Source organism: Perca flavescens, chromosome 9 (genome assembly GCF_004354835.1).
Source record: "Perca flavescens isolate YP-PL-M2 chromosome 9, PFLA_1.0, whole genome shotgun sequence".
Taxonomy (NCBI): Eukaryota; Metazoa; Chordata; class Actinopteri; order Perciformes; family Percidae; genus Perca; species Perca flavescens.
Window position 1 is genome coordinate 13,079,178 of NC_041339.1, and position 26,494 is coordinate 13,105,671.

The window sequence follows — 26,494 nt, forward strand, 5'->3', positions numbered from 1 at the left end:
GTCATCTGTGCTGCCACCTCATGAACTGATGCGAACGTGGCCTTTTTTGGTATGGATGCTTTCGGGGATCTGTCCAGCCATCTCACTCTTCATTACTCAAACACAGAAGGCTTGGCATGGAGTCCAAATTTGAGTTTTAATTGCAGATTTAAATTTGTTTCTTGTGATTATAAGAGCACTTGTAATGATGCTTTCTGAACTTATATTGTGCCTTTTAAGTTGAAGCGCCATTCCAGTGGAACACACATTATAAAAATAAATTTTTATTAAAACTTGGTTCACAGTCCTTTTTTTGCTGTCCTTCAGCCAAACAAAATAATTCTGCTACACAATGTTGCATTTTAGTTTAAATGTCTGCATATAAACTGATGTATTACAATGACTTGTTATTGTGACAGAAGTCTTGGTCATCTCACCATCGATGATAGCTGGTTGCAGATCTGAGATCAACTGTGTGAGCCCAGACTTCCAGTTATTGACTTTAACCAGTGTCATGTTGTTGGCTTGTAGAGTTTGAGAATATGGTCCTCCAACACTTTCTGAACTAGGAAACAATAAATGAAAATGTTAATTTAGCTAAACATTTTTTTACAGTAACCTCTTATAAAAAGAGAACATGTATTTCTCAGGTATACAAAAAACAATACATACTCTTTTTGTGTCCAAGGGCAACAGCCAAGGCCATTGGACTGTACCCAGAGTCCGACTCAATGGTCATGTCAGCCCCTTTCGCTTAAAGAGAGTATAGTAATGGCAGTTTAAAAAAATCATTCAAACTGAATTTGTTTATCATGACTTTACATCATAGGCATGCAATGTACCCAAGAGTGCCTCTACACATTTGATGTGGTTCCCTCGTACAGCATAAAGAAGAGGAGTCCCACCGTTCTGAGAATGAAATACAAATCACATTGTAGTTGTATTTTGTTTCTTACTTACTTTACTGTTACTTTACAACTATCTTAATGTGTGTTGGCTTGCCATAACTAATACATCTTGTAGATTTGTGATGGCACGTCAGACATAAAGAAAGTCATTGTGTACCCAGTCGTAAGTGTTAATGTCTACTCCATGTCTGAGAAGAGCCTCGACAATGTCCACGTAACCCCCAGAGCTGGCCAGTGTCAGGGCACTCTCTCGCTCCCTCGCAATAGCTTTGGGGTCTGCGCCCTAAAACAAAAATCCCATAAACATTAATAAGCGAGTGCATTTTGACATGTGCGTGTCTTTCTGGACAGCAATCTCTTACTTCTAACCTTTTCCAAGAGAAAATCCACCACTGCTTTCTCTCCAAACGCTGCTGCCCACATGAGAGGCGTAAAGCCCCGTTCATCCTGTTTGCTCAGCAGTGAACTGTCTGCAAAATAAAGTCGGTCACTGCCCATCAGTCGAAATGTTGTACAATTCAATGCCTAAATTTGCATTCTGTTATAGGCTGCCTAGTGACATCCAAATTCCTCACCTTTACTAAGGTGTGCCGCCACTTGTGAAACCTCCCCTTGAGCTGCCAACTGGTGTATGGACAGAGCTGCATGGTGGAAATAACATCTGAATAACTTCATACGATCAATACAATGAAAATACCATGATTGCTTGTCTAGCACACAATTTTGTCCTTTGCCAGTACTTACAGTCTAATGTTGCTGGGCGTACTGTAACCTCATTCCCACGCTGCTTGTTGGTCAGAGTGGTGGGGTGTATGAACAAACCCTCTTCATCCACATCCATGTTTTCTGGAGACACTGGCCCGAGCAGATGAACCACAGCCATGTCAGTGGAAGCAATATATTCTCGGTTTAACTGATTATTTTAAGACTACAAACATCTGGGTTGACAACAGATGTTACATAGAAAAAGGTAACGTGTCAAGAAAGTGATCACGGACAACTTATATTAAAAGATCAAATATAAAAAGGCATAGGTACCATTGGACCTCTCATCTCTGGACTCGGAAGGACAAACATTCGCGTTAGATGACCGACTATTTTGGCCATCTGCAACCTCTTCATCACCTCTGGCCTGCATCATCACTGCAATAAAAAAAAAGACAAGATATGAACTAGCTAATAAATAAAGTGGTACAGCCCTCAAAAGTAACCAAAATTAGTTCATAAAGCACAAGCAACGTTGTCCACTCACCACATCCAGCCTTAGAGTCTAATTGCGCTAACTTCCTTTTGGACAAACTGAAAGTAAATTATTTCGCGTCGCACGATGGGTCTTGCTGGAAGTGCACGAAATGTACCGAGATACATTACTTGTCGCTCAGTTTATTAGCTATTTAATAAATCATTTTCACAAAATAAACGAGGACACGTTGGATTCAACCGGTGTAACGCATCACCGCGTTACTCCTCGAAGGAAGAACTAATATTTCATAATCGTTATTTCTGTCCGGAATATTGTCGTGTGACACATGACAACAAAAATACGGAAGAAGCAAGAATCAGCTGACACATTTCACGCACAACTGCATTGTGTCGTTATCAGTTTCTGACATAAAGCAGCCCGGCATTATGGAGGACCAGGAGATGCAACTAAAAGTTAGACGAGGTAAATATTAGTTTAATTTATCAGCATACAATTACCTCATTGTTCACCTTGCAACGATGCTAGTAGCTGTTAGCTCGCCTTAGCCGCTAAGCTAATGCTATGTTTACATCGCTGTTTGTTCATGTCCCATGCTGTTGGATGATTCTCCTCTGTTTTTTTCTCCTTTTCTAACACTGGTCAGGTATTTCTCTGCATTTGTCTGTACTTCTTTGATTCTACAGTGACTGACAAATTCACGGAGAGCATGTACGTGCTAGCTAACGAGCCGTCAGTGGCTCTCTACCGACTGCAGGAACACGTCAGAAGATCCCTGCCTGAACTGGTGCAACACAAGGTATTCACCCTGTGTCATATCGTTAGGGGGGGGGGAACTAACTAGCAGGGATAACCAACCGCAAAACATTTTTTTAATCGCCTTATTACAATAACCTGAGAGTAATATGCGTATTAAGAAATAAACAAATACCACAATATGTGGTTCATGTAAGTTAGTAAATAAATAAGTAAGTAAGTAGTAAAGTTTATTTGTATAGCACCTTTCACAGATAGAAATCACAAAGTCCTTCACAATAAAACGTAATACAATACAACAAGTTAAAATACATTATAGAAAATATAACAAACAACCATAAAAAAAACCTTGACTAACTAAAAGCCTGCTTGAATAGCAGTCTTCAATTGCTTTTTAAAAGATTTGACAGAATACACACAACTTAGAAAGGGAGGCACTAATAATGCACTCAGTAAACAACACAACCCTCACAAGTAGGGTTGAGCATCCTTTAGATTTTAACGATTCTGATTCCAATTGCGATTCTTCCTTTTGATTCCGATTCTTTGAGGGGTGGAGTTGAAACGGGTCACGTGCTTATTTCACAAATAAGAGGAAAGTTTTATTTTGATTCAAAGGCGGGTTGCAGTTTGACAGGGCTTTTTCAATGTAAAATAAAGTCACACTTACTGTGCTCCAAGGCTGCAACGCAACAAGCGCCTTGCCGCTACAGAAACCAAAACTTGCGCATGTTAAATTTGGAACCCATTAAGAAATTGTTCAAAAAACAAAAAACAAATTTGAAACCAAATCCTCTAAACGATTCCAATAAAGAAATGATTCCGATGGAATCGTAATTTTTGAACCGATTCCAAGTAGGAATCGGTTCTCGATGCCCAACCCTACTCACAAGTCTGTAGATGACATCATCAGTATGTTTGCTACCCATTTAAAGACCAGATATATTTAAATCAAGTAGTTAAAACTGAGATATGCAATAGTAAGGAAGTAACATGTATGAATTCTGATTTAGCCTGTAGTTCCCCTCATTGGGTTTGGTTGCTTTTTATTACTTTTATTACTACGTTGTCATCCACTTTTAAATCAGAAGACAGGATTAGTGATGGAGATTGTGTGTTTGGTGGTAAAATGTATGCTTTGCTGTCAAATGCTCTGGACAGCAACTAATAGTATAATGTAGTTTTACTCCTTCAGAATAATTGATGGTAGTATTTTCTGTCCTACCTCACACAGACAGACATGCAGAGTTGGGAGGAGCAGAGTCAAGGAGCCATCTACAGTGTAGAGTATGCATGCAGGTGAGCAGAAGCATACTGTAGACCTGCATACAGTTATTTGCAGAACCCAGGCACACTCATGTCATGACTGATAACACTTTGATTGATCTGTTGGTTTTTGCAGTGCCGTGAAGAGCATGACGAACAGCAGCTTGTATTTCAAAAACATTGACGGCCTCCTCCGTCAAGCCATCAGCATGAAGGAACAGATTAGCAACTCTCAAGGACGCAGGTAGGAGGCAGCAGTGAACATGCTGACTGAGCCACAGTGATGTCTAAAGTGTGGGGTGGGGCATTTTGTGGTAAAAAGCCACAAAATGTGCAAATTTAGATGTACACCAACATATGTCAAGTGGCAAAGTTAGTTCTTGGGGCTGTTATCTAACTCAACTTTGAAAGGTTAATTATGTGTAAAAGAAGTAACTTTTTGTTTCTTCTTTTTTTTGCAAAAAGTGTAAGGGTAATATAAGGGTGTTTCTCACTGCTGAATACTTGTGCCTGTAAACATTGTTTCGTCAACCATTTGGACGAGGGACAGTCATCATTTGAGGTTTTCACACACTTTTATTAAACTTACCAAACAAAAAATAGTCTGACACAATTATTGCCAATATTTAAATAAGCCAGATGATTATTATAGGTTATTACCTTTTTGGTCATACTACCCACCCCTACAAGAGTGTCCAAGATCCACTTGTGAGTCCTTGTCCATCATGTTTTCCTGAATTTCTGCATACTTGACTTATTTGAGAGTAAAATTAGAGACGTAAGTGACTCAGTGCCTGGAGTTTTATCCTATTTGCATTTATTCTTTGCACAATATCATGCCTTTGTTTGTTGTTTTAGTTTTATTTAATCCATTTATTATTAATTGTATATCAGGTAATATTTTGGGACATCAGCTAATATTTTTATTTTTTTCTTTCAGTTTTATTGGCCCCAATAACTGCAAAATATTTATCAGGCCTGTTCTGAACTCTTTTGTAGTTAATGGGAGCTTCACATTTTCTGTTTTATTTGCCATGTTTTTCCTTTGCACCTGCATGAAGCTTACATGATGTGACCCCCTCACCCAGTCCCCTTGTCTCTGCTCCACATGCCCCATCCACTTCCTCATTACCTCTGGACTGAGGTGTCCAAGGTTAGTATTGCCTCCAGACATGACATCATCACATTCAGGCCTGTATTATACATTTTCATTTTTTTCCAGAAAGGTTTTACACGTGTATTGAAATGACATTTAAAGTTAACAGGTTTTTTGTGAAGCATTATCGTAATCTCCTTTTCAGGTGTCAAAAAAAGCATCCTACTTTTAAACTGAATTATATATTCTAAAAAATTAAATTTATGCTTGATATGAAATAATTTTGAACAACCAATAACAAAACACATCTGCACATTGTGCACAAATATTTGGCAACAAGCCACCATATACAGCGGAATAAAGTATTGACATTATTACAATGAAAGCCACACATTTGCCAGGTTGATACTTGGGCAACACTGGGGAGATTTAAATCAAACTCATTCATACAACAACACTACAAATTATACAGACGTTGTGCTCAATATGTCTTTCATCAAATTAAAAATGCTTTATAATCTGAACAGGAGAAATCGGTTGATAAAGGGGAAAACTTGGGTACGCCTTTCAATCTCTGTCCCATTTTGTGTGTGTGTGTGTAAAAAGGTCCAAACTGACCGTTCTACATCCGTCTGAGATGACACTTGTGTTAGCAGTCCTCTAGTGATGCTTAAAAAGGTCATCAGTTTCTCTAACCACAAGCTCAGCTTCCTTTATGTCACACCAGAGTAGAGTCTTTTGCGGAAATCCCTGACTTGCGTGCAAGGACACTCCTCATCTCATTGTTGACCCCGTTCCAGGGTTTAGCCTGGGCCTGCAGTAAACCAGATTCAGTAGACAGGGTCCTGTGCATTCGGGGGCCACTGCCAGCGCTGCTGTAGCCGTCTTTATCGCTAGCGTGGCCCTGGGAGCCTTCAGCAGGGGAGTACTGCTGTTGCTGCCTCGGGTTGCCACACTGAGGGTAGGCGATCTGATGCTGGAGGTGAGACTGGCTGCGCTGCATCCGCGGTTTGTCCACGCCAATTTTGAGCTCGCAGTGGCGGGAGACGGGCATGTTGCATCTTCCGTGGTCATTCTGGAAGAGGGTGTCGAGGTGGTCGCCGTGATAGTGCTTGGCACTATAAGAAGCTTTGACCAGCGAGTGGATCACAACGACCAGTAGGATTAAGATCCCAGAGGAGAGTACGCAAGCACTTGCAATGCCCGTCTCCACCTCAAATATGAGGAGCATAAAGATGGACATAGCTGCCAAGGAAGAGAAGAGGGGAATTTATATACACAGAAACACTAAATGACCAGCAAGCAATGTTCATCTTTTATTTGGCCACATTACTTTAAACAAAAGTCCCTGAAAGTTATTTATTATTATTTTTTTAAGATAATTTTTTGGGCATTTTTAGGCCTTTTATTTGACAGGACAGCTGAAGACATGAAAGGGGAGAGAGAGGGGGGGAATGACATGCAGCAAAGGACCGCAGGTCGGAATCGAACCCGGGCCCGCCACGTCGAAGAGTAAACCCCCACACAATGGGCGCCCGCTCCACCAACTGAGCAACCCGGGCGCCCAAAAGTTTTTTTTTTTTTTTTTTTTTTACTTGCATCTGAGTTTTCTGCTGCCCCCCAATTTAAGCTTTATTTTTTTTCACATTTCTTTCTCCTCATTACAGCAATTTGATGCTTTACAAAAAAAAAAGTGCATGTAATGTTGTTGTAATGTCATTTAAAGGCTAGCTGTTCTTAGCTGAGTTGTCCTATGTTTATCTCCAGGAAAAGGACCATGGACTCAGGCATGCTAAAGGAAGGGGGAGAAAAGCACGGCTCCGGGATGTGACGTGACTTCCTGAGTTGTTGGTGTTGCTTCTACAGTCCATTGCTCTATTACCTCTTGATTGAGGCTGAAGTAGGGTCATAAGGGCGACACCTCATCACAATGGAGGGACTGCCTCCAGTAACCCCCCCCCCCCCCAGTACAAGCCGCTCAGTGGAACAGAGCACTGCCAGGTTCAGCATTAAAAACACTTAAGTCATGGACGCTGCTCAAAGAATGCATTGTTCTCATGGACTCGCTGGACGGGCCAGAGAGAAAGCAGCCGTGCTGCTTTTGCCTCTGCTGTTGAAAATCCACTGCACCGCCAATGTTTTGGACACTAGTTTCCAAGTCTTTGTGAATTTGTTGTTGAAGGCTAAAGACTAAAAGAGTACCCTGCATGCAAATTATAAAAGCTCAACACACTTACACAAGGGAAACCTACAAAAATGTGCTAGAAGGCAGTAACCGATGCCCAGTTCTACTTTATTTCAGGATTAAATATATGACAAATGCCAGATTGGGCAACATGTTCTTACAGAGCAAATCCAGAATCTTAACCAAAAAAAATGAAAATCTAGTTTTTCATTCTTACCTGCCAAGTAGACAGAAACCCCCAGGCAAAACAGTCCGATAGCCACGTGTCGTACAGCTCTGCTATCCAAGAGGAACCAGTCTGCTCTATTGAAACCGATGTCATATGGTTAATGTCAGGCATGTTTACACTTTTAACATTGCTACTTTGTTTTTTTTCTCATCAGTGCATAAATGAAGATGATTTAATGCAACAATTTCTGTGTTGATAATTTTCTTTTTGTCTCAAGTGCACCTTCTTTGCTATGCAATCCAACTTTTCTTCATCTTTTTTTATTTCTCCCCTGATAAGTTCGTATACCAGAACTGTTAAGTCCTAAAGCATTTGATTATTAATTAGCTTGATATGTTTAAATGCTCTATATTTTGTAAAGCTCATTATTATTCACATTTTCTTGGAATGTCCCCTTGTCAGTAGGGAGGTCCTGGGGTATGCTGTTGGATTTGAAAACCGACATGGGGAAAGGGCCAGCTAGAGGCTGTGTGCTGGGTGCATAATGAGAGGAAGGCCATTGTTTAGATGGGATTCATAGGGTTTGAGAGGTGGGGGTGGGCCAACAACATTGCAGTACGGGCCTCTGCACTCTGACACATACGGAAGACACTTTTATACTTTTAATGAAACGTAATGCAGTCAACCAGGGTCTGCTGTGGTTTACAGAGAACAATTAAAGAAGATTGTGTGGGCACAAGAACACTAACCAGATACATTGTATAGTTTTTTTTACCCCCACTTATAGCAAGGGTGTTGTACACTGACTGTGACCAGAAAATAGGAGCCTAGGATGCAATACAATGAAGTTCCATAGCCTTGTAATAATTCATACCATTCTTAAACCATTATGTTTTTAGGAAGGCATTGATTCGAATCCGGGGTGGTTATTTGTTTTGCCTTTTTATATTGATCGTTTTATCATTTACATATATAGACAAAAAACACACCAACAGTTGATGTTACAGGATTTATTACAGGGTTGTGTTGGATTAGGCTACATTACATAACACAACACAGGGGGGGTATGTATTTCCCTGTTCATTCATTGCACTTAAACAAGTAGGTATGTGTAAATATATAACGTTTGCTTAACAGTTACCACTGTAGCCAAAAGTGACACTCACAAGACACTATAATGCTAAAATGTAGTATTGCAACAGTAACACAAGAACGTTAAGTTTACGTTCGCCAACATTAGCTAGACCAGACCACATGAACGGAGCAAGGGTGGGTTTTATTGCTTATAAATGTAACTTTTTATTTGTTAGAAAAATATAGTGTTATTTTTATCATTGTAAAACGTATAGTGTTGTTTTAAAGTGTTAAAGCAGGCCTACACTTGCTCATAATTGGCCATTTCCATGTGCGTCATACGGCAATTAGCAGTAACGCGACCAGGTGCGTTTTGAACAAGTCACCGGAGTAGAACTTTCTGGGGAAAAAACTGGAGCAGCATAAAGTCAGTGAGTGAAGCAGCTGACAGGCGTGTCGCAGGTGTTTGTTTCTTTTAAACTTGCGGTAGCGTAGTAGAGGTGCGTTACATGTAGGCTAAATACCTTTCAGTGTCCTGCTCTCCTCTGCAGACCTCCGTTGAAAAGTAGCTGTGGAGCAGACACACCACCACAGAGCTTAAATGGAGGGTGAGGGACAGAGCAGAGAGCACCGTGGAGACGGGCAGCAGGACGGCCCAGATATGAGCGGGTATGAGCGACGAGGTGGAAGGGGGAGACTCCTTCACTGCCGTCTGTTGAGACTGAAGCTGGAAAATCAAAATCACCGATAAAACTGACATGATAGCCGATAAAATCCCCAGTAAAGACAGAACTATCAGAGAGCGCTGGCTGTACTTGAGCGTCATCTTTATCATAAATCTCAGGCGGTCCGGTTTCTCCTACAGAAGTTTTTTTTATTTTATTTTTTTGCTTTTGCTGGTCGGCACGCTTATTCCGTCAATCCTAAAGTCCCCCCAAAAAAGTGCACTGGCATTGCTGTGTGAATACAATGTCTTTCTCGGTCCTTTTCGGGATGAATAGTTTCCTCTCCAACGTGGATTTTTGTAGTAGTTTGCCTGTTGTGGTACAGCGCCCCGCTGCTCAGTCTGAGCATGTGATGGGCTTTAAATCGCCAGATTAAAAACTTCGCAACAACAATGGACTTTTTCTCTTGGATCCGCGGAAACAATGCGTGGACGCGCTCCTGGGAGAGGCAGAGCTCCCGGACTAAACCCAAAACACAGTGACAGGGAAAAAAGATAAAGTCCCACAACCAAGTTAATCAAACTTGTACGTAATTACATTTTAATAATGTGTTACTTTGCACAAACTATAGCCTATTGGAAGCATTAACTTCTAGGGCCTGTCACTAAAGAAAAACAGACCTGAAATTACTCAAATATATCCTTATGAATTGAAAGCCGTATTTTATTTCATGGGCTAATAGATTAGCCTACTTCTTATGATGTGATAGCCTTTATATCCTCATAAAGTGATTAAAGGATTATACAGCCCTTTTCAACAGGCGATTTAATTGTCTGCTACAAACACTAGACAAAAGAACTGCCATGCAGTTCATATGATAAAGCAAAATCCAATGTGACTCCAAGTCCAGATAGCCCTGAAGTTGTTCCCGTGCAAGAGGATACCGTGGCAGGTGGGCATTGCAGCAAACGTTTGAGGAATTTGCAGCAGCGTCCACCTTAGCTAACCCCTCTTCATTGTAGAATACCCCTTTTATTCTTCGCCCAGCTCCTTAGACTCTCTGAATCTAATTACCTTTTCACTAGTTGCCATGGAAACATGCACACTTTATTAGGGATGCTTTTTTTTTCTTTCTTCATTGCATCCATTTATTTTACAATAAACAATGCCCTGTACTTTTGTTTTTACATGCATATTGCAACCATATTGTTTAAAATGGTTACTTGTCCAGTATCTGCCTGATTTATTAGAATTCATAATTGAATATTAACTTCATATAGGCTAATACTTCACATACCATTGCTGGACTGCAAACAACTTGACATACTTCAAGTCTGTGACTTGTTTTACAGAGGCCTTATTGTTCTGTTAGAGGTTTGGGGTTTGGTGGAGGGGTGGGGGATAGTAAAGGTGTAGCCCTCTATTCTGTTGAGATGTAGATAAGACTGTAGCTATAAAGGTACACAATGTGAACAATTGCTCTCACACATGTACACTGACCATGGAGGCTATTTCTGAATTCGACAGCCTCACCACATGCTCTAAAAGGACCGTGGCTGATCTTGTCGAAAGCAGAAGTGAGAAGTTTCAGGAAAATGAAGAAAAAATAAAATGGACTTGATGCAGAAAGTTCTCATAAGCTCCATTATCTCTGTACTTGCTGGCTCTTGCCTTATATTCATTAGTCATATTTAATATCCGTTGATTGTATTGTAATTCAGTCTCCGGCTTGTTGGAGCTCTAACCGTGTTTAGAATAAACGTATGAAGAACACACTTGCGTAAACAGAACTCTGAGGGGAAATACAATTTCCCCTGCAGGTGATTAGCTTGCTGTATTTACAGACGGGAGTTGGTGCTATTCTCTGCCGGATTGATGGCACCCACGCCGATGAATCCTGGAGGTAAAAAGGCTGTGGCAGTCTGAAGGGATGTTGCTAACTATTGCATCAGATGCACAGTTTGAGTTACCTCTTGGGGATCTTTTACTGTGTGTGTTTGAACGTCCATAGCTGTGTGTGTGTGTGTGTGTGTGTGTGTGTGTGTGTGTGTGTGAGAGAGAGAGAGAGAGAGCGTGTGAGAGACAGTGTGTGTGTGTGTGAGAGAGAGAGAGTGTATGAGAGACTGTGTGAGTGTGAGAGAGACAGTGTGTGTGTGTGTGAGAGAGAGTGTGTGTGTGTGTGTGTGTGTGAGAGAGAGAGAGAGAGAGAAACAGAGTTGTTGTCCACACTTCCAAAGATGATCTGTGCTAATAAATGTGTCGCTATATTATTTTTAGGAGTACATTGTGTCACATCCCAAAAATAGTCAATAATGCAGCTCATGCAGTGATTCAGTTATTACCTCTAAATATATCTATTAAGCTGACAGCATGTCTGTTTTCCATTAGTGTCTTAGCTTTGCTTTGCTTTTACCGTCCCACCATTCACTTTCATTAGTGCTACCCAGGGATAGCGAATAAACTGAATAAACACATATTAACAGTAAATGGGCTATGCAGCAGTTTGGACACATGGCACTCAAACAGAAATATTGTATACAACAGTTGTATTCATGTTTAATTTGTGTGTTTTTCATTTGACATGCACAGTAGGTGAACCCAATAACTACAATATAATGCAATCTAATATGGCAGCCTTGCCACAGATGCTGCCCCCTGCTTTGAAGCTTGTGTTAAATGTTTGTTGAGACTATCAGAGTTGTTGATTGAACTTGGGTTATTCCGGGGGCTGTGACTTGTGATGTTGAAATGAATCATAGCTTAGTGTTAGGTTTTCCTGTAATTTTGTCCGACCAATAGGCCTGTATGTAGAGAGGTGGACTAAATACTTTCAGTTCGCAGCCCTCGTTAGGGTTCAGTATAATAACCAATTAGAATGCATTTTGACTGATCAAATCAAAACAGCAGAATTGAACCATAATGTAGGGGAGAGACACCTGGTCTGGTCATATACTGATGTTAATGGGAGACTAAATATATACATATATGACACTTAATTCATCTGTACGGAATTAGTGACACTTCAGCAGAGTGAATGCCTGACAATTTACTTGAACCTTCCTCCTTTGATTAAAGGATAGTCTATTGACCCAAAAGGCCACTCTTATGTGCAGGCACCTTTAATACACAAAACTGTATTATTTTTTTTTTTTTATTAACTCTAATCATACTTTTTACAACTATACATTATTGATCCAATAACCCATTACTGAAAAGCATTTGATGTGCACCAAGATTAAAATGACTCAGACATTCATTTTCATAACATGTTGATGTGAGATGATATGAAAAAATTAGTTTTGTTACTTTGCTGCCATTAACTGCTTTAAAATCCCGATATGAGTCCCTGGGTAATTCCTCTAATTTCACACATCGAGTGCAGCTTCAAACCCTCAATCAGTATGGGATTTTCAGATTGTGAAAAAAAAAAAAAAGATCTCACATCAATTCAAAATTCCACTCAAATCGTAATAAGAGATTGCGTCTTTAGGGCAAGGGTTCCCACCCTGAGGATTGAGACCCCTCTCTGGGGGTCGTGAGATAAATCTAAGAGGTCACAAGATTACTTTCAGGGTCGGAAACGAGAAAAAGCAAAGTTCTGATGCAAAAAATTACATATATTTTTTTGTTCCCATCTTAATAGTCTTAAAGGGAAAATCAATCTAAAATATAATTCATGCAAATGGTTGGGTTGCAAGTAGATATTACTTTATATTAAGGGCTCATCGAATATAAACATTGAAATAAACATGCATTAGAAATATATAAATAGCCTATGCTTATGAAACAAACTCTGAAATAAATGAAAAAGGCAATAAATATATGAATAACTGTATATTACAAACATAAATGAGTCAGTGTAGTTCAATAGACCTAAATAAATAAAAAATGTTTTTGTATAAATCATTATATAAAACAGGACATTTTCCAAAAGACTATTTCAATTTATTTGAGGGGACTTTTATTTTGTGATGCCATATTTATTTCCCAGCTCTTTACATTTCCATAGGTTATATTTAAATGAATGGGGTTATATTCAAATGTATGGGGCGTGGTTATCTCCCAGATTCAGACCAAAGCAACAGAACAAGAATTAGCTAGCTCGCACACCCAGTGCTCCCTCTACCTCTCTCCCGGGCCCGTAGCAGACTACTTCACCGGAAAGTTAACTGATCTGGCGGGGAGTCGGGGCGGTCCGGTACTGACCCCCGGTGCTGGGGATTGCGCCAGTTGAATTTGAGTTGCTACAGCCACTAACTAAAGGTCCATCTCCGGAGCTGCTATTCACGCTCCTCCCGGCGAAGTAGTCTCCTAGTGGCGGGGAGTGAGGCGGGGTCCGCGGGATAGCTAATTCTTGTCTCATTTGTGGTCTGACGTACAGTAAATTCATCAAATTCAGTGCCCCATATCGCTATTTTCCAAGCAACTGTAGCAGTTAAATATTTTGCAGAGATGGACTTTCAGTTGGCAGCTGTAGGCCTATAGGAATTAGAATTTAGCCAGCGCAAAGTAACCCAGCATCTCATTTATTTATTTCATTAAATCATCACCACCCTTTAAGAAACCGAAGAGACCAAACTGCCCTATTTATATTGCTCTTGAATTAGAGAAGATTGTTGCATTACTCACAAGTGGTAATAATCTCAAAGAAGAAACTGTAACAAGAGTATTTATAGCCTCACCACAATCTGATCTTGATTTTATTATCTTGATATTTATTATTTTAGCCTATTTGTCTTGATGATCTAGATTTTATTTAATTAAGAACCGTTAAAGCTTTATTAGGAGATCACCAATGATGCCAGTCTCGTGTGGTGGTTTCCAAAACGTGGTCCTGGAACCTCCAATAGGCCAAGATCTATCTTCAGTCATAACAACTATCAGCCAGTCATATTTTCTTTGCACATTTACATTTTTTTGTAATGTAATGTGATTGTGTGGATGCAAATCACTCATCACAGAACAGGACTTTCCACTGGCAACTGTCCCCTCCCCAACTTTTCAATCAAAACTACTTAAAAAAAAAAAATCTTACCAAATGGTTGGTGTCTGCTCTGTAATACGGATCAATTTAGTAGCCCTACCTTTGAGCCCTACACATTGATAAAAACACAGTGAAGTGTAGTGTAATTTCTGCTGCGAACTCGGTGTCATACCTTGAGTGACTGGTGCGTTTGAAGGCGGGTGGGGGGGCTGAGGAGGCGGGGCATGATGTCAGAGAGAGGCGGGCAGCAGCAGCCAGCTGTTGGAAAGCAGCGCTCCTGAACCATCCGCTACTAATGACCAGGTGAATATCTCACATCAGCCCGAGACCAGAACACAAGACTTCACCAAGACATCTCTGTTTTTGTTTTTTTGTATTTGCGACTTTTCCTCTCGGTTTGGTTACGACCCAGCGGGTGAGACTCCGAGAGAAGGATACCGAGAGCAGGTGAGATGAGATGTTTTTATTTTACTTTTGAAGCTTGCGCATTTAGTTTTTTTTTAGTATCTGGTTGTTAAGGCTTCCTGTGTGGACATATTTATGGCATATAGCCGTTAGTGAAGTACCTGTTGCTGTGTCATTGAACGCAGCGTATAGATGAGGCTATATTAGACAGGGATGCTTGGCAACTCGGGGACAGACAGGCTATTCTTAAACGGTCTATTTTGAATGACGTCAGCAATTTATCAGGCCTAATTATCCGCTAACATTTCTTTAAGCAATTTATTTTTACTGTTTTTATTTTTAGCGTCGAATAGCGTGCCGTGCAGAATACATCCTTTGGATATAGCCTATACACATCCCATGACGCCTCCATCTTTCTCATCCCTTCAACCTGTTGCCTTTCTTTCAATAATTGCACCGGGTCTCGCTCAAAATGTGCATTGTTAGCTTTCATGTTTTGGGGAGTAGCCTATAAGATTATTCTTCAAGATGTCACTTTTTTTAAACAAATGTAGCAGTCTGCCAGAAATGTCCTTTTGTCAGTTGTCATTAAGGTGTCTCTCATCTTCAGTTACTCATACCTCAGTCACAGTGTATCAACTTTATAAAGTCATGAAACATTTTGATTATTCATGGAGATGTTCCGCTCGTGCCTGCGTGTGCTATTACTATTCTGGCTATATTAAGGCAATTCAATTATCTCCTGTTAAAATTAGACAAATATTTCCTCACCATCACTCTGCAAAGGCCTGGTGAGTCCATGGACTGTCCGACCCTGAAGATGACACACACACACACACACACACACACACATGCATTTATTCTGATATAGTAATGCTTTGATATTAAAAATATATTCTTTAGCTTTGAACACAAAAGAAGAGTTGGCGGCTTTCTCTTCTTAAAATAATGTAGGTTTGTGTTTTGATTTGATCTTTGGCAGTCACCCTTGTGAACTTTTGGATTTCTGTCTTGGTTCTTGCAAAATTTGGTTCCAATTTCGGACCTGGTTTCCCATTTTACCATCTTAACTCGGGACTTTGATGTGACTAACACCGGAGTGACTGAAATGACTTAAACATTAAAACCAAGGCTGCTCACCAGAGCTCGGTTAGGTGTTGTCAACACAGCTGCAGTCCTGCTCTGCACTTAGAGTTCACTAGATCAGCGGGGTGCATCTTCTCTTTTGATTGCTTTCATTGTACAATCAATACATGTATGAAAAATAATATTTCCCAGCGGCGGCGGCAGCAGCAAGACATTGGTGCAGAAGCATGCTGTCATCGCGTTAACTAAATGGATTATTGCATTTTCCTTTTTCTTTTCAACACAAACATTGGCCTTTGACTTGGCTGTTATAGGAATCTGCTTTTCCCCTCATAGAGTGTAGCTTCTTTTGGCTAATATGCTTGCACGTGTTTAGCATGTTGTTGACACATTATCAAGCCATCATGCTCTAAATGACTCATGGAAAGAAAACCATCGTAGCAGAACCCCCAATACTCTACAAATGCCCTACTTATTTCCCTTCTCTTTCATGCGTGCAGTTCACTGCAGCAAGAAAAACCACCAGTGCGAAATACATAAATTTCAGTCTATTTTATAGTCTATGGTTTGATCTGATTGAACCTATTGAAATTATCCTGTCTGTTGAGGCACAAGCTTTTAGTTTGCATGTGCATTGTTGTCCCAGTGATGCCCCCAGTGTTTAGCCAGAAGCGCCCAGGGTATGCCAGAGAGCATGCTGAGTGCTGCTGTGTGTCTGTGCTCAGTTTTTTCCACTGTCTCGCCTCTGGGAAGGCGTCTGACAAAGGTGTCCTCTATCCCTATAGAAGCCTGAGACCCAGGGGCAAGTGTGCATGTGTGCAATCACTGCACTGTCACAGGACACACAGCAATTCTGTTTTTACATTCATGTCATTCATATGCTTTTGATACTAGCTGAGAGGTTTAAAAAAAAATCTGCTATTTCATTTAATTTCCACGTTTGGCGGTTCAGGAGTTGAGCTTAGAGATGAATGGTCACAGGCAGTAGATGTGTTCTGGTGCATTCACAGACCTCAAACTGCAATTGTCGTGCGGGAAAACATCCAGAATTAGCTGATGTGTGAGGCACAGCCGGGCCTTTACTGCCTGTCTGGGCCTTTAGGCCTTCGACAAACTAAACCACATAGAGTTCTGTAGCTAACTCCACCAGTTCGAGTGGAGGCGTAGCTATATATACCCAGCTAGTCGTGTGTTTTAACAGATCGGCTGTGATAGTCCTCCTTTGGTTATATCTGAGAGGAGAGGAACTTTCTGTAAAACCCCTGAGATAAAGATCTTTCTGCCCTGTTTAGAACACATGTCCCACTTCCCTCTCTTCTCGCCATTAGCAGGCCTCGATATGAGGATAAATGGTCTCACTTCTGAGAGACAGCGCAGCTTGACGTAGTGCGAGTTCAATTTTATGCGGTGTGGCTGGAGGTGTTAGTCAACAGACCAGTACTGGTTTTGCGGTCCCTGTACTTGTAAGCGTAGGCTATTCATCTGCAGTTTGTCCTGTTTTACCGCCGAGATGACGACAATGACGGGTTCATCTATAGCTGTTGAGGTGAGGTTGAGGTATATCTGCAGCATATTCAGTGCAGTGGATATCGCAGGACTTTATAAGGTAATAATAAGGGCAAAAAAAAAAGAGGTGGATTCCTCCAGAAATGCCCCAGATGCCTTTGTGCCAAGCTTACGTTGAGGGAACTTTAGGGGTCGTGGGAACACAGGCGCCATATCCGCTCAGGAGGGACAGGGGACTAAATATAGAAAAGTCCAATACATGTCCAGTATAAAGGGGAAAAACCAGTGAAAACTGCTCCGGGCTGTGGAGAAGCACTGTATGGTCAGGTCAGAGGAGTCAAAGTGTGTAAAATGGAAATAATATACGGCAAATTAACATATGCGTTTTTTATTCAGTGTTTTATGAGTTTGCATCAAAGTCACTTCATGGCTGTCACCCATAATGCAAAGAATGTCAGTAAAAACAATGGTGTGATTTCACATTTCTCCAGTGTCCATCTCTGTTAGGGACAGGCTTTCAAAAAAACAAACAGCTTGTGTGTATCACAAAAATGGACCAAGCCAACCCCAATCCATCCAAGCCTTCTGCTTGCTTTTTTTTCTGACCTGGCTGTGCATGAGAGAGGAGTGGGTGGCTTTTAGCTTCAGCCATCTTTCAAAAACACACCGTTTTCCTTTTACTGTTTGGTTTTAGCTATTGCCTGCTGAACCTTTAAAAGGAGCTATCGGTTGTATTTTTAACCCCGTCTCTTGGGGCCATGCGGTGCAGTCGAGCACTGAGCTTCTGGCCCGGGGGTAACCCAGACTGTGGGGGTGTCAGACCGTGTGGACTGCTGGCCCGGCAAGGGCCGCTCTAACTTTAGACCGCATCGCCTCATGGTTTTAAAAATAAAAACCCTGCCCTTGCCAAAGGGAAAGGGACTTGAGTCACTTAAACCAAACATTTTCCCACCAGAATTATATGAGCGTGAAGAGAAGTATTATTGAATATTTGTGCTGTTGTTATAGTAAAATGTAGACGCATATATACACAATAATATACCATTAGTTCAGTGGCCACTGCGTACAAATGTTACACAAAAGAAATATTTTTAACATCACTTTTTTTTTTTTTTAAATATAGAAGAAAATCATATATATCACATGTATTTGTTGATGCTCACTGCAACATTTTGAATGCCAATAACCCACACATATTGTGTTGCACTGTAACATTGTTATATATTATTTTACAGGTGTCAGAGTGTCAGACGGCAGAAAAAATGGGAAGAAAGAAAATACAAATTTCTCGTATTCTGGACCAGAGGAACCGACAGGTGGGCAATGTTTCATTTATTTACCCTAACCTTTTTTTAATACAGCAGGTTTGCCTCAGTCATTTTTGCACAGTTTCATTTTAAGGCTTGTTCGGACATGCTGTAAATGCATACACATTAGTACCTCATGTTTAGTGCAAAGAGAGTTCAGGAGATGCAGCAAAACATGGCCTAAAATTGTCATACTATATAGACAAGGTTGAGAGTTCAGTAATTTGGACGCACACAACACACACAATGTGATAGTTGTACTGATTTGTACATAACAATGCGTTTTATGCATTGGGCAGCAAGGACATACAGTAGCATCAGGGGCTAATGTGTATAGGAATAATTTCTTAATACTGAATGATAAGAGACAGTAGTCCGATCATAGTTACATTTTACAATAATTGCAGTATGCATGCTTCATTTTCTCACTTGCATATCAAGGGCCAAATTGGAGCCACAGAGGTGTAAATAATAGAGAGGTAGAGAAAATTGAGAGTTAAAGCTTAAAAGTTTGCCGTAAATTTAAGAAAATCAGAAAGATCTAACCGTAAAAATTTTATTTTTGTTCAGTGCCAAAAGGTTAGTAACGGCACTTATGCTCTTTCACACTGAACAAAATAGACCGAGCACTCTAACAGAGCGACGTGGCAGGAGGACATATGGTTTGAAGTCTAAAAAGAAGATTTATTTGACAGTACAGTAGAGGAAGTTTTTTTCTATCCGTTTGATGGAAGATGAATCTGATAGTGTGATGTTGACTTTAACTTACAGCCAGAAGTTACATACATTTTCACCACAGACTGAGATAATGTCAGTGCGATGCTGCAATGTAACCGAGATGTTCACATCATGCTCGTAACCTATTAATATGTTAATCAGTGTGTATGAAAAAAATAACACACACATCAAACACACACAAGGAGTCAGTGGAGACAAGAAGAAAAACGTATTAAACTGTGCTCCGAGTGCTGGCAAATACTATTTGGTTCTCATATCTGAGCTTCAGGATTGAATGTTTTTTTTTTTTTTTGGTGATAAGTTTTGTTTTTTGGGACTTTTTCCTTATCTGAATTGAGTGTGTCAGGAGGATATAAAGTGTTGTATGCTGTACAGATTGTAAAGTCTTCTGAAACAAACTTGTGATTTTAGGCTTTATATATATATATAAAACATACCTGACTGTCAACACCGTAAGTATTTGAAGCGATCAGTTTGGATTTGTGTGTTTTGCACAAGACATTTTTTTTCACAATCCTACCTTTAGCATTTTACCCTGATTATATGGCAACTAATCCAAACTGGCCCAAAATGTTTTCATTTCTGCAAGAATATTTGAGTTCACACTGAAACATTTTCACATATTTGACTTTTAGATTGATAGAAATACTATGATGTCTATATTCTTCTCACTCATCAGTAACTGGCTGTAGTTAAAGGCATGATGACACAAACCTCTCTGTGTGTGTGTGTGTTTTTAGGTGACCTTCACCAAGCGTAAGTTTGGTCTGATGAAGAAGGCGTACGAGCTGAGCGTGCTGTGTGACTGTGAGATCGCCCTCATCATCTTCAACAGCACCAACCGTCTGTTCCAGTACGCTAGCACAGACATGGACAAAGTGTTGCTCAAGTACACAGAGTACAGCGAGCCACACGAGAGTCGCACCAACACGGACATACTGGAGGTACGGTCCAAGCTGCTGTGGAAGGAAATGACAGTGAAGCATGATTTAATATGAACAAAATAGTCAATTGTTTCAGGAAGCATTAACATGAAATTCAGGGTTGCAAACTTTAAAGGTCCCATGAAGTGGTGCTCTTTGGATGCTTTTATGTAGACCTTAGTGGTCCCCTAAATACTGTATCTGAAGTCTCTTTCCCAAAATATGATGTCTCTCTCTTTCTCATGGGTGGGCCAAATTCTCTAGGCAGGCAAAGCAGAGAAAGGGGAGGTAACCTTGCTCCTTATGACCTCATAAGGAGAAGGTTCAGATCGGCCCTTCTGAGCTTTCATTTTCTCAAAGGCAGAGCAGGATACCCAGGGCTCGGTTTACACCTATCGCCATTTCTAGCCACTGGGGGACCATAGGCAGGCTGGGGGAACTCATATTAATGTTAAAAAACCTCATAAAGTGAAATTTTCATGCCATGTATTTTGGATGAAAACCCTTCATATGTTGCTTTTCCAAATCTTAATGCTATCGTTGTGGGTCATTTTCAACGTGCCTTCTGTTCTGCATCAGACTCTGCGTAGGAAAGGCCTCAATCTCGACGGCTCTGAGCTGGACAGTGAGGAGAGCATGCAGGTGGCTGCAGACAAATATCCTCTCAGCGAGGGCATGGATCTCTCTGTGGCTCGCCAACGCTTCTATGTCAGTCCACGCACACTTCTGCTATTGCACATTCACCACACCCACACACACATACATTCCGGGCTGTGTTTTAATGTGGATTCTCCTAATTCTCACAATTTAAATGAATTGAAACAGCTTACAATGACTGAAAGGTCCAGAGACATAATATGATATTGACACTTTCTGACTGTTTCTGAACTTGAATTCTTATGTTGTTATTATACATGGATTGTTATTCTCCAGGCTCCGTCGCTCCTCTCACCGGAGGCCCAGTTCCTGGTGTCTGCAGGATGTGAGAACGGCTTCCCCAACTCCTCTGGATCCAACATGGCGTCCCACAGACCTCCAGGCTTTAAATCTCTGAGCTCCAGACCCGGCTCTGCCAGTCCTGCTGCACAACACGCACACACTGCGTTCATGTCTCCACACTCAGGTGAGCAGAAGTGGCTCCTATACTGTATGAAACATTACCAGAATAATTTTATTCACAAAGTGAAAGATTTGCAGGACATTTCACATGTCTGTTCAAGACCAGCAGATAACAAAGGGACAGAACATACTATGGGGAGTAACCTATACATATCGTTAGAATGTATATGTGTGTATTACTGTATATTTTATGCCATAATTGCAGCCAGAAATGGCCCTTATTATGAGAAACCGCAGTTAATTTTAATAGTGAACCAAACTATCACATTACCTCAATGTGTTTATCATACTTTATACTAATTTGCAGTACCATAATTTGACTTCTACATGACTCTACGCCAAAAAAAAAGAGTTACATTACAAAATGAAATGTGCATAATTTGAGAAATGTGACTCTCACTATGAGAAAATGATTGCTGGCATTAAACTTTCCACTAAATTGAAAAAAAAAAATGTATTTATTTTTTTAAATATAATGGCATCAAATACATTAGCAGTTCACAACATTGAGAATGTTTGACAGAAAATGACCATTTGTTACCATTTTAAGCAATGAGCGTTGTTCTGCCTTAAAATAGATTTAGCAAGATTAAATTATTTAACACTTAGTCTTGCTAAATGCTTGCTCTAAAATGCATGTGTACTATCAACCTTCTCATGCAGCTGGCTGTGAACTCACAGGAAGTGTGTGTGTGTGTGTGTGTGTGTGTGTGTGTGTGTGTGTGTGTGTGTGTGTGTGTGTGTGTGTGTGTGTGTGTGTGTGTGTGTGTGTGTGTGTGTGTGTGTGTGCATGTGTCCGCATACTAATCCACACATGCAATTGGTGCGTTTTGTGAAACTGGCCCTCTACCAGTGTAACAGCAGCTGTAAGCAGTTCTGTGGTTTCTGTGCAGAATTTATCACACCTGCCAGTCATGTCAACCTCTTATTTTTTACGCTCTTTAACTATTTGTGTGCACTGTGATGTCATTAATAGACACTGTTCACTGACAGCAGTAGTGTTTTAGATGTAAAGTTCATCGTTTTCTAATAAATGACACGGACATTTGCGATTAGTTCAAAATGGATTCCTTCAGGGCATCGATACACTGATAATATATTACAAATTTGAACTTGTAAACTAGAGCTGCACATTGTTCTTAAAGATCAGATACCACCTCAAAGATCAAACTAAAAGAAGAAGTTCATTTTTATCACACTTGTGGTAGAAACGGAGCGAGCAGAAGAATATATCACAGAGAATAAATTATCCCTCTGTGAGTGAAACAAGCTCACATCTCTTTTCACTTCCTGCTCCTTTCTTTCGCTGTGTAGGTATCGGCTACTCCGTGTTTTCCCACGGCAACCTGAATCGAGCTCTGGAGATGAAAAGCCCTCCTCCTCTGAGCCTGGGCAGTGAGAACCTGCGGGGAGAGGCTGCTAACCAGGGCATGGGGGCCACACGTGCTAACCACAACTCTGCTGTAAGTTACTACTCAGTGTGAGCTGCACTTAAATGTGTCAGAGAGTCACAATTCTCACACATATGATATACAGTACATATTTTATGCATGCCGTGATGTCACTCTATATCACTACAACTACAACTAGGGCTGGGTACCGAATTTCAATCCGAACTTTTTAGGCACCGACCGAATTTGCCTCTAAAGCATGGATCTTCAACAGGGGCTCCGGGACCCCTAGGGGGTCCTCAGAGTCACTGCAGGGTGGCCTCCAAATTATTGTTAATTTTTTAAAGTTTTTTCAACATTCAAAAATACGTCTTAACATGATTCCAACATATTATTAGCAAATATAAATCCCCAGTGATGATAGGCTTACTGCCAATAATGTAGTCACTAATTAAAACATTATTTATAAAATCATGCCAAAAATATTAAGGCTATTTGAATAGCTTAGTATTCTATGCAAAAAAAGGTATCTATAAATGCTTTAGGCTGCCCTAAAAGTTATTGTAGGACCAGATTAATATGCAACTTCATTATATATGTAGTTGGGGGTCCCTGATCCGTCACTATTTCAGTTAAGGGGTCCTTGGCTTAAAAAACGTCGAAGTCCCCTGCTCTAAAGTATCGAAAAATGCCTCGTCATTCAATACCAAAGTTGAATCCCTAAGGAGTAAATGTCATCTGCGTCAGTGAGCCAATCAGCATGCAGCATGCTTCTTACCAACATCTAATAATGCTGCTGATTGGCTGTCTAACGTTACACGCAGTGGTGTCAAAGAAGTATTCAGATCCTCTACTTAAGTAAAAGTACTAAAACCACACTGTAAAAATACTCTGTTACAAGTAAAAGTCCTGCATAGAAAAAGTAAAAGTACTCAATGCAGAAAAAATCCTCACATTTTAGAAACTGGAAACAATCCGAACAGTTCTGTCCATCAACTAAGTGTTTAATGGTCTACTCATTTCAGCCAGACTTGTAGGCCGTTATATTTTTGGGTAGTTTAATTTATAACGAAACATCTTATTTTTTAAACAACATGTGTGTTATGTGCAGAAATCTTAATTTGTAAAGTAACTTGTAACTAAAGCTGTCAGATGAATGTAGTGGAGTAAAAAGTACAATATTTCTCTCTGAAATGTGGTGGAGTAGTAGGAGAAAGTGGCATGAAAATAAAAGACTCAAGTAAAGTACAAGTACCTAAAAAAACTGTACCTAAGTTCAGTACTTGAGTAAATGTACTTAGTTACATTCCACCACTGGTTACAATTTGTAGAGACACACAGGGAAAAACTCAGAGACGGGCTCACGCAGTAGGAGCTGAAAAATAAATAAAAAGATTTGTATCGTAATATGTTATGTTGTAATTTTGTTTTGTTTTATAAAATTGGTATCGGAAAAAGCATTGTTTAGGAACCAATATTGAAGTCACGGTATTGGTATCGGTACCAGAAATGTTTGAACAATACCCAGCCCTAAATACAACGGTTTGACTGATTTCTCCTTCCCTGTTCCTCAGAGGGGTGTCTTGTACCAGGGCCTGCACAGCAGCAGCTCCATGGTAGCCATGAGCAAGGCAGGGCTGCTGGGGCACAGTTTGGGAGGCTACGGCCTCCCCTCTCCTGGAGCCCCTGGTACGTCTGCCGTGTTTCATCTGTTCGACGGTGGCTTGCTTTCTTGCTGAGAGTTAGATGAGAGGATTGATTCCGCTCTCATGTCTAAAAGTGTTAAAAGTCAAGCGACAAAGACTGTAAACAGCACATGTACAAAAACGACAAGTTGTGGTTTTTCAGAGGGGGTTTTGTGCTGCACTATTTTTTGGGCCGCTGTGACCTCGACTGGTTGCCTGACAACGTCACAGTGATGTCAACATTTCAGGAAGTTACTACACCCGTCCAAATACAATAAAATAAAATAAATAGTCCTGCACATATCTCCCTATCGTATGGATTAAACATTTTAAGATGTAACGTGTAAATTAGTGAGATTTAGAGTCCAGGCTAGCTGTTCCCCCCCTGGTTCCAGTCTTTATGCTAAGCTATAAGCTAAGCTAACCGGCTGCTGAATGTATCTTAATGCTTACAGCACAGACATGAGAGTAGTATTGATCTTCTCATCTAACTCCTGAAATGTTGAACTAGCCTCTTATTGTGAAGATAATCTACCATTCACTGATTCTGGTTTAATAAAATCTATCTATGTGTCCTCTTTTTTTTCATCTTTTAATTTATATGTTTCTTTCCAGAGTACAGCCCACCTGGTTTTTATCACTCAGTAAGTCTACAACGAGGGACAATGAACCCCTGGCAGCCAGCACATCTGCCTCAGGAGCCCCATGGGCCTCATATAAACCCAGGGTAAGGATATTTATTGTGTAATATGGTAGCTCTATGAGGATAAAGTATGGAATCATTGCAGAAAGTTGTATCTGCACACTCTTCTTGGCTCTGGCAAGGATTTATGTATTCACTCTTATTTATTCCATTTGATCAATCAGATCTTCATCAGGAGCAAAAGAGCACTAACAAACATCACATTTACACACATATCCTCAATCTGATGGTAATCTTCAGCCCAAGGCAACCATATACTGTGTGTGGCTTTAGAACACAATAAAGTACTCATTGACAACAGCTGTCAGCATCTGGAACGCAAAATAATATGATAAACAGTAAGAATAAAAAAAATTTAATAAATAAAGTAAAAAATAAATAGATACAAAATAATAAGAAAATGCTGTAAAATAAGAAAATAAAAACAATGAAAAAATATTATTTTGAAACTAATGCTAAAATATGATAAAATAAATTACAAAGAAATAAAACAAAAGTTAATGGAATATTAAGTAAAAACAAAAAAATTAGAGAAAGGAATTATAATAATAATAATAATGATAATAATTGGAAAGGAAAATAAATATCTAAATACATAATAAAAAATTTAAAGATATACAGAAAATGATAAGTGTGGAAAGATTGTGTTTAGTTGGGAAGGTGAACTGCCAATGGACGTTTTGAGCTATTTTCATAAAATATGGAATCACAAATTCTTGTGTTTTCTTGGGTTACAGCTGGTTCCTCTACTGGATTTGACTTCATGTTGTTTATATGGAAGAAAGCGTTGTCACTGTTTAATCCATAATGCCACATTTGCACATTGATTTTAACTACATCAAACTTTTCATCAAGCTGCACCCGATACACCTAAGACATAATTGGACATTTCTTCTGTCTTGTTGTTTCCAGGATGTCCAGTGGAGGGTGCTCCTTCCCCTCTCAGTCTTGCTCCTCAGCCTCACCACATCTGCCCTCCCTCAACCTCAGCATCAAATTGGAGCGTAACTCTCCGGAGTACATGTCCTCGCCCACCTCCCCTCCTCTACACCACCTCCGGCAGCACTCCCCAATGAGCAACCCTGATTTGGCTCGCCGGACTCCTCCAGAAGCCCGTCCAGCCAATGAGACGAAGGAGTTTCCCAAAGCCGGCTACCCGCAAGACGAAGAGGAAGGAGGGCAGCCGCTCAGGCAGTTAGAGATAAGTGATGGGTGGCAGAGATAGCTGGCTGCTGCAGTCTAACACCATCTCCCATTTAATCAGCTATCTATCTTCCATCAAAACCAGTCCTCTCTTACACACACACACACACACACACACACACACACACACACACACACACACACA

At 40.3% G+C, this 26,494-nt stretch overlaps 4 protein-coding genes across 10 annotated transcripts; 2 read left to right on the forward strand and 2 right to left on the reverse strand.

Annotated features, from left to right (window-relative positions):
• Window positions 1-117: 117 nt before the first annotated feature.
• On the reverse strand, window positions 118-2,888 carry rfxank (regulatory factor X-associated ankyrin-containing protein). Of its 3 annotated transcripts, none has more exons than XM_028586790.1 (9): window positions 2,589-2,888; window positions 1,926-2,030; window positions 1,632-1,772; window positions 1,463-1,528; window positions 1,257-1,357; window positions 1,045-1,170; window positions 822-888; window positions 652-732; window positions 118-544 (listed from the first exon to the last, which is right to left on the reverse strand). In XM_028586790.1, the coding sequence occupies exons 2-9, from the start codon at window positions 2,026-2,028 to the stop codon at window positions 492-494; spliced, it is 738 nt and encodes a 245-aa protein (XP_028442591.1). In that variant the 5' UTR covers window positions 2,029-2,030; window positions 2,589-2,888; the 3' UTR covers window positions 118-491. The 3 variants fall into 3 exon arrangements, with proteins under 3 accessions (XP_028442591.1, XP_028442589.1, XP_028442592.1); XM_028586788.1 differs by lacking the exon at window positions 2,589-2,888 and adding an exon at window positions 2,140-2,513; XM_028586791.1 differs by lacking the exon at window positions 2,589-2,888 and adding an exon at window positions 2,140-2,506 and having other exon boundaries at window positions 1,632-1,742.
• borcs8 (BLOC-1 related complex subunit 8) lies at window positions 2,209-7,804 on the forward strand. 3 transcript variants are annotated; one of them, XM_028586795.1, is made up of 6 exons: window positions 2,209-2,553; window positions 2,735-2,887; window positions 4,079-4,143; window positions 4,247-4,354; window positions 5,172-5,263; window positions 6,974-7,804. In XM_028586795.1, exons 2-5 carry the CDS (start codon window positions 2,798-2,800, stop codon window positions 5,251-5,253), a joined length of 345 nt encoding a protein of 114 aa, XP_028442596.1. In that variant the 5' UTR covers window positions 2,209-2,553; window positions 2,735-2,797; the 3' UTR covers window positions 5,254-5,263; window positions 6,974-7,804. The 3 variants fall into 3 exon arrangements, with proteins under 3 accessions (XP_028442596.1, XP_028442597.1, XP_028442594.1); XM_028586793.1 differs by having other exon boundaries at window positions 2,218-2,553; window positions 2,775-2,887; XM_028586796.1 differs by lacking the exons at window positions 5,172-5,263; window positions 6,974-7,804 and having other exon boundaries at window positions 2,216-2,553; window positions 2,775-2,887; window positions 4,247-4,358.
• On the reverse strand, window positions 5,292-9,766 carry tmem221 (transmembrane protein 221). Its single transcript, XM_028586787.1, has 3 exons — window positions 9,159-9,766; window positions 7,609-7,694; window positions 5,292-6,451 (listed from the first exon to the last, which is right to left on the reverse strand). The coding sequence occupies exons 1-3, from the start codon at window positions 9,467-9,469 to the stop codon at window positions 5,925-5,927; spliced, it is 924 nt and encodes a 307-aa protein (XP_028442588.1). The 5' UTR covers window positions 9,470-9,766; the 3' UTR covers window positions 5,292-5,924.
• Window positions 8,982-26,494, forward strand: mef2b (myocyte enhancer factor 2b). Of its 3 annotated transcripts, none has more exons than XM_028586785.1 (9): window positions 8,982-9,065; window positions 18,516-18,596; window positions 20,066-20,269; window positions 20,828-20,956; window positions 21,182-21,371; window positions 22,682-22,830; window positions 24,333-24,447; window positions 25,059-25,170; window positions 26,059-26,494. In XM_028586785.1, the coding sequence occupies exons 2-9, from the start codon at window positions 18,543-18,545 to the stop codon at window positions 26,369-26,371; spliced, it is 1,266 nt and encodes a 421-aa protein (XP_028442586.1). In that variant the 5' UTR covers window positions 8,982-9,065; window positions 18,516-18,542; the 3' UTR covers window positions 26,372-26,494. The 3 variants fall into 3 exon arrangements, with proteins under 3 accessions (XP_028442586.1, XP_028442587.1, XP_028442585.1); XM_028586786.1 differs by lacking the exon at window positions 8,982-9,065 and adding an exon at window positions 9,083-9,303; XM_028586784.1 differs by lacking the exon at window positions 8,982-9,065 and adding an exon at window positions 14,574-14,730.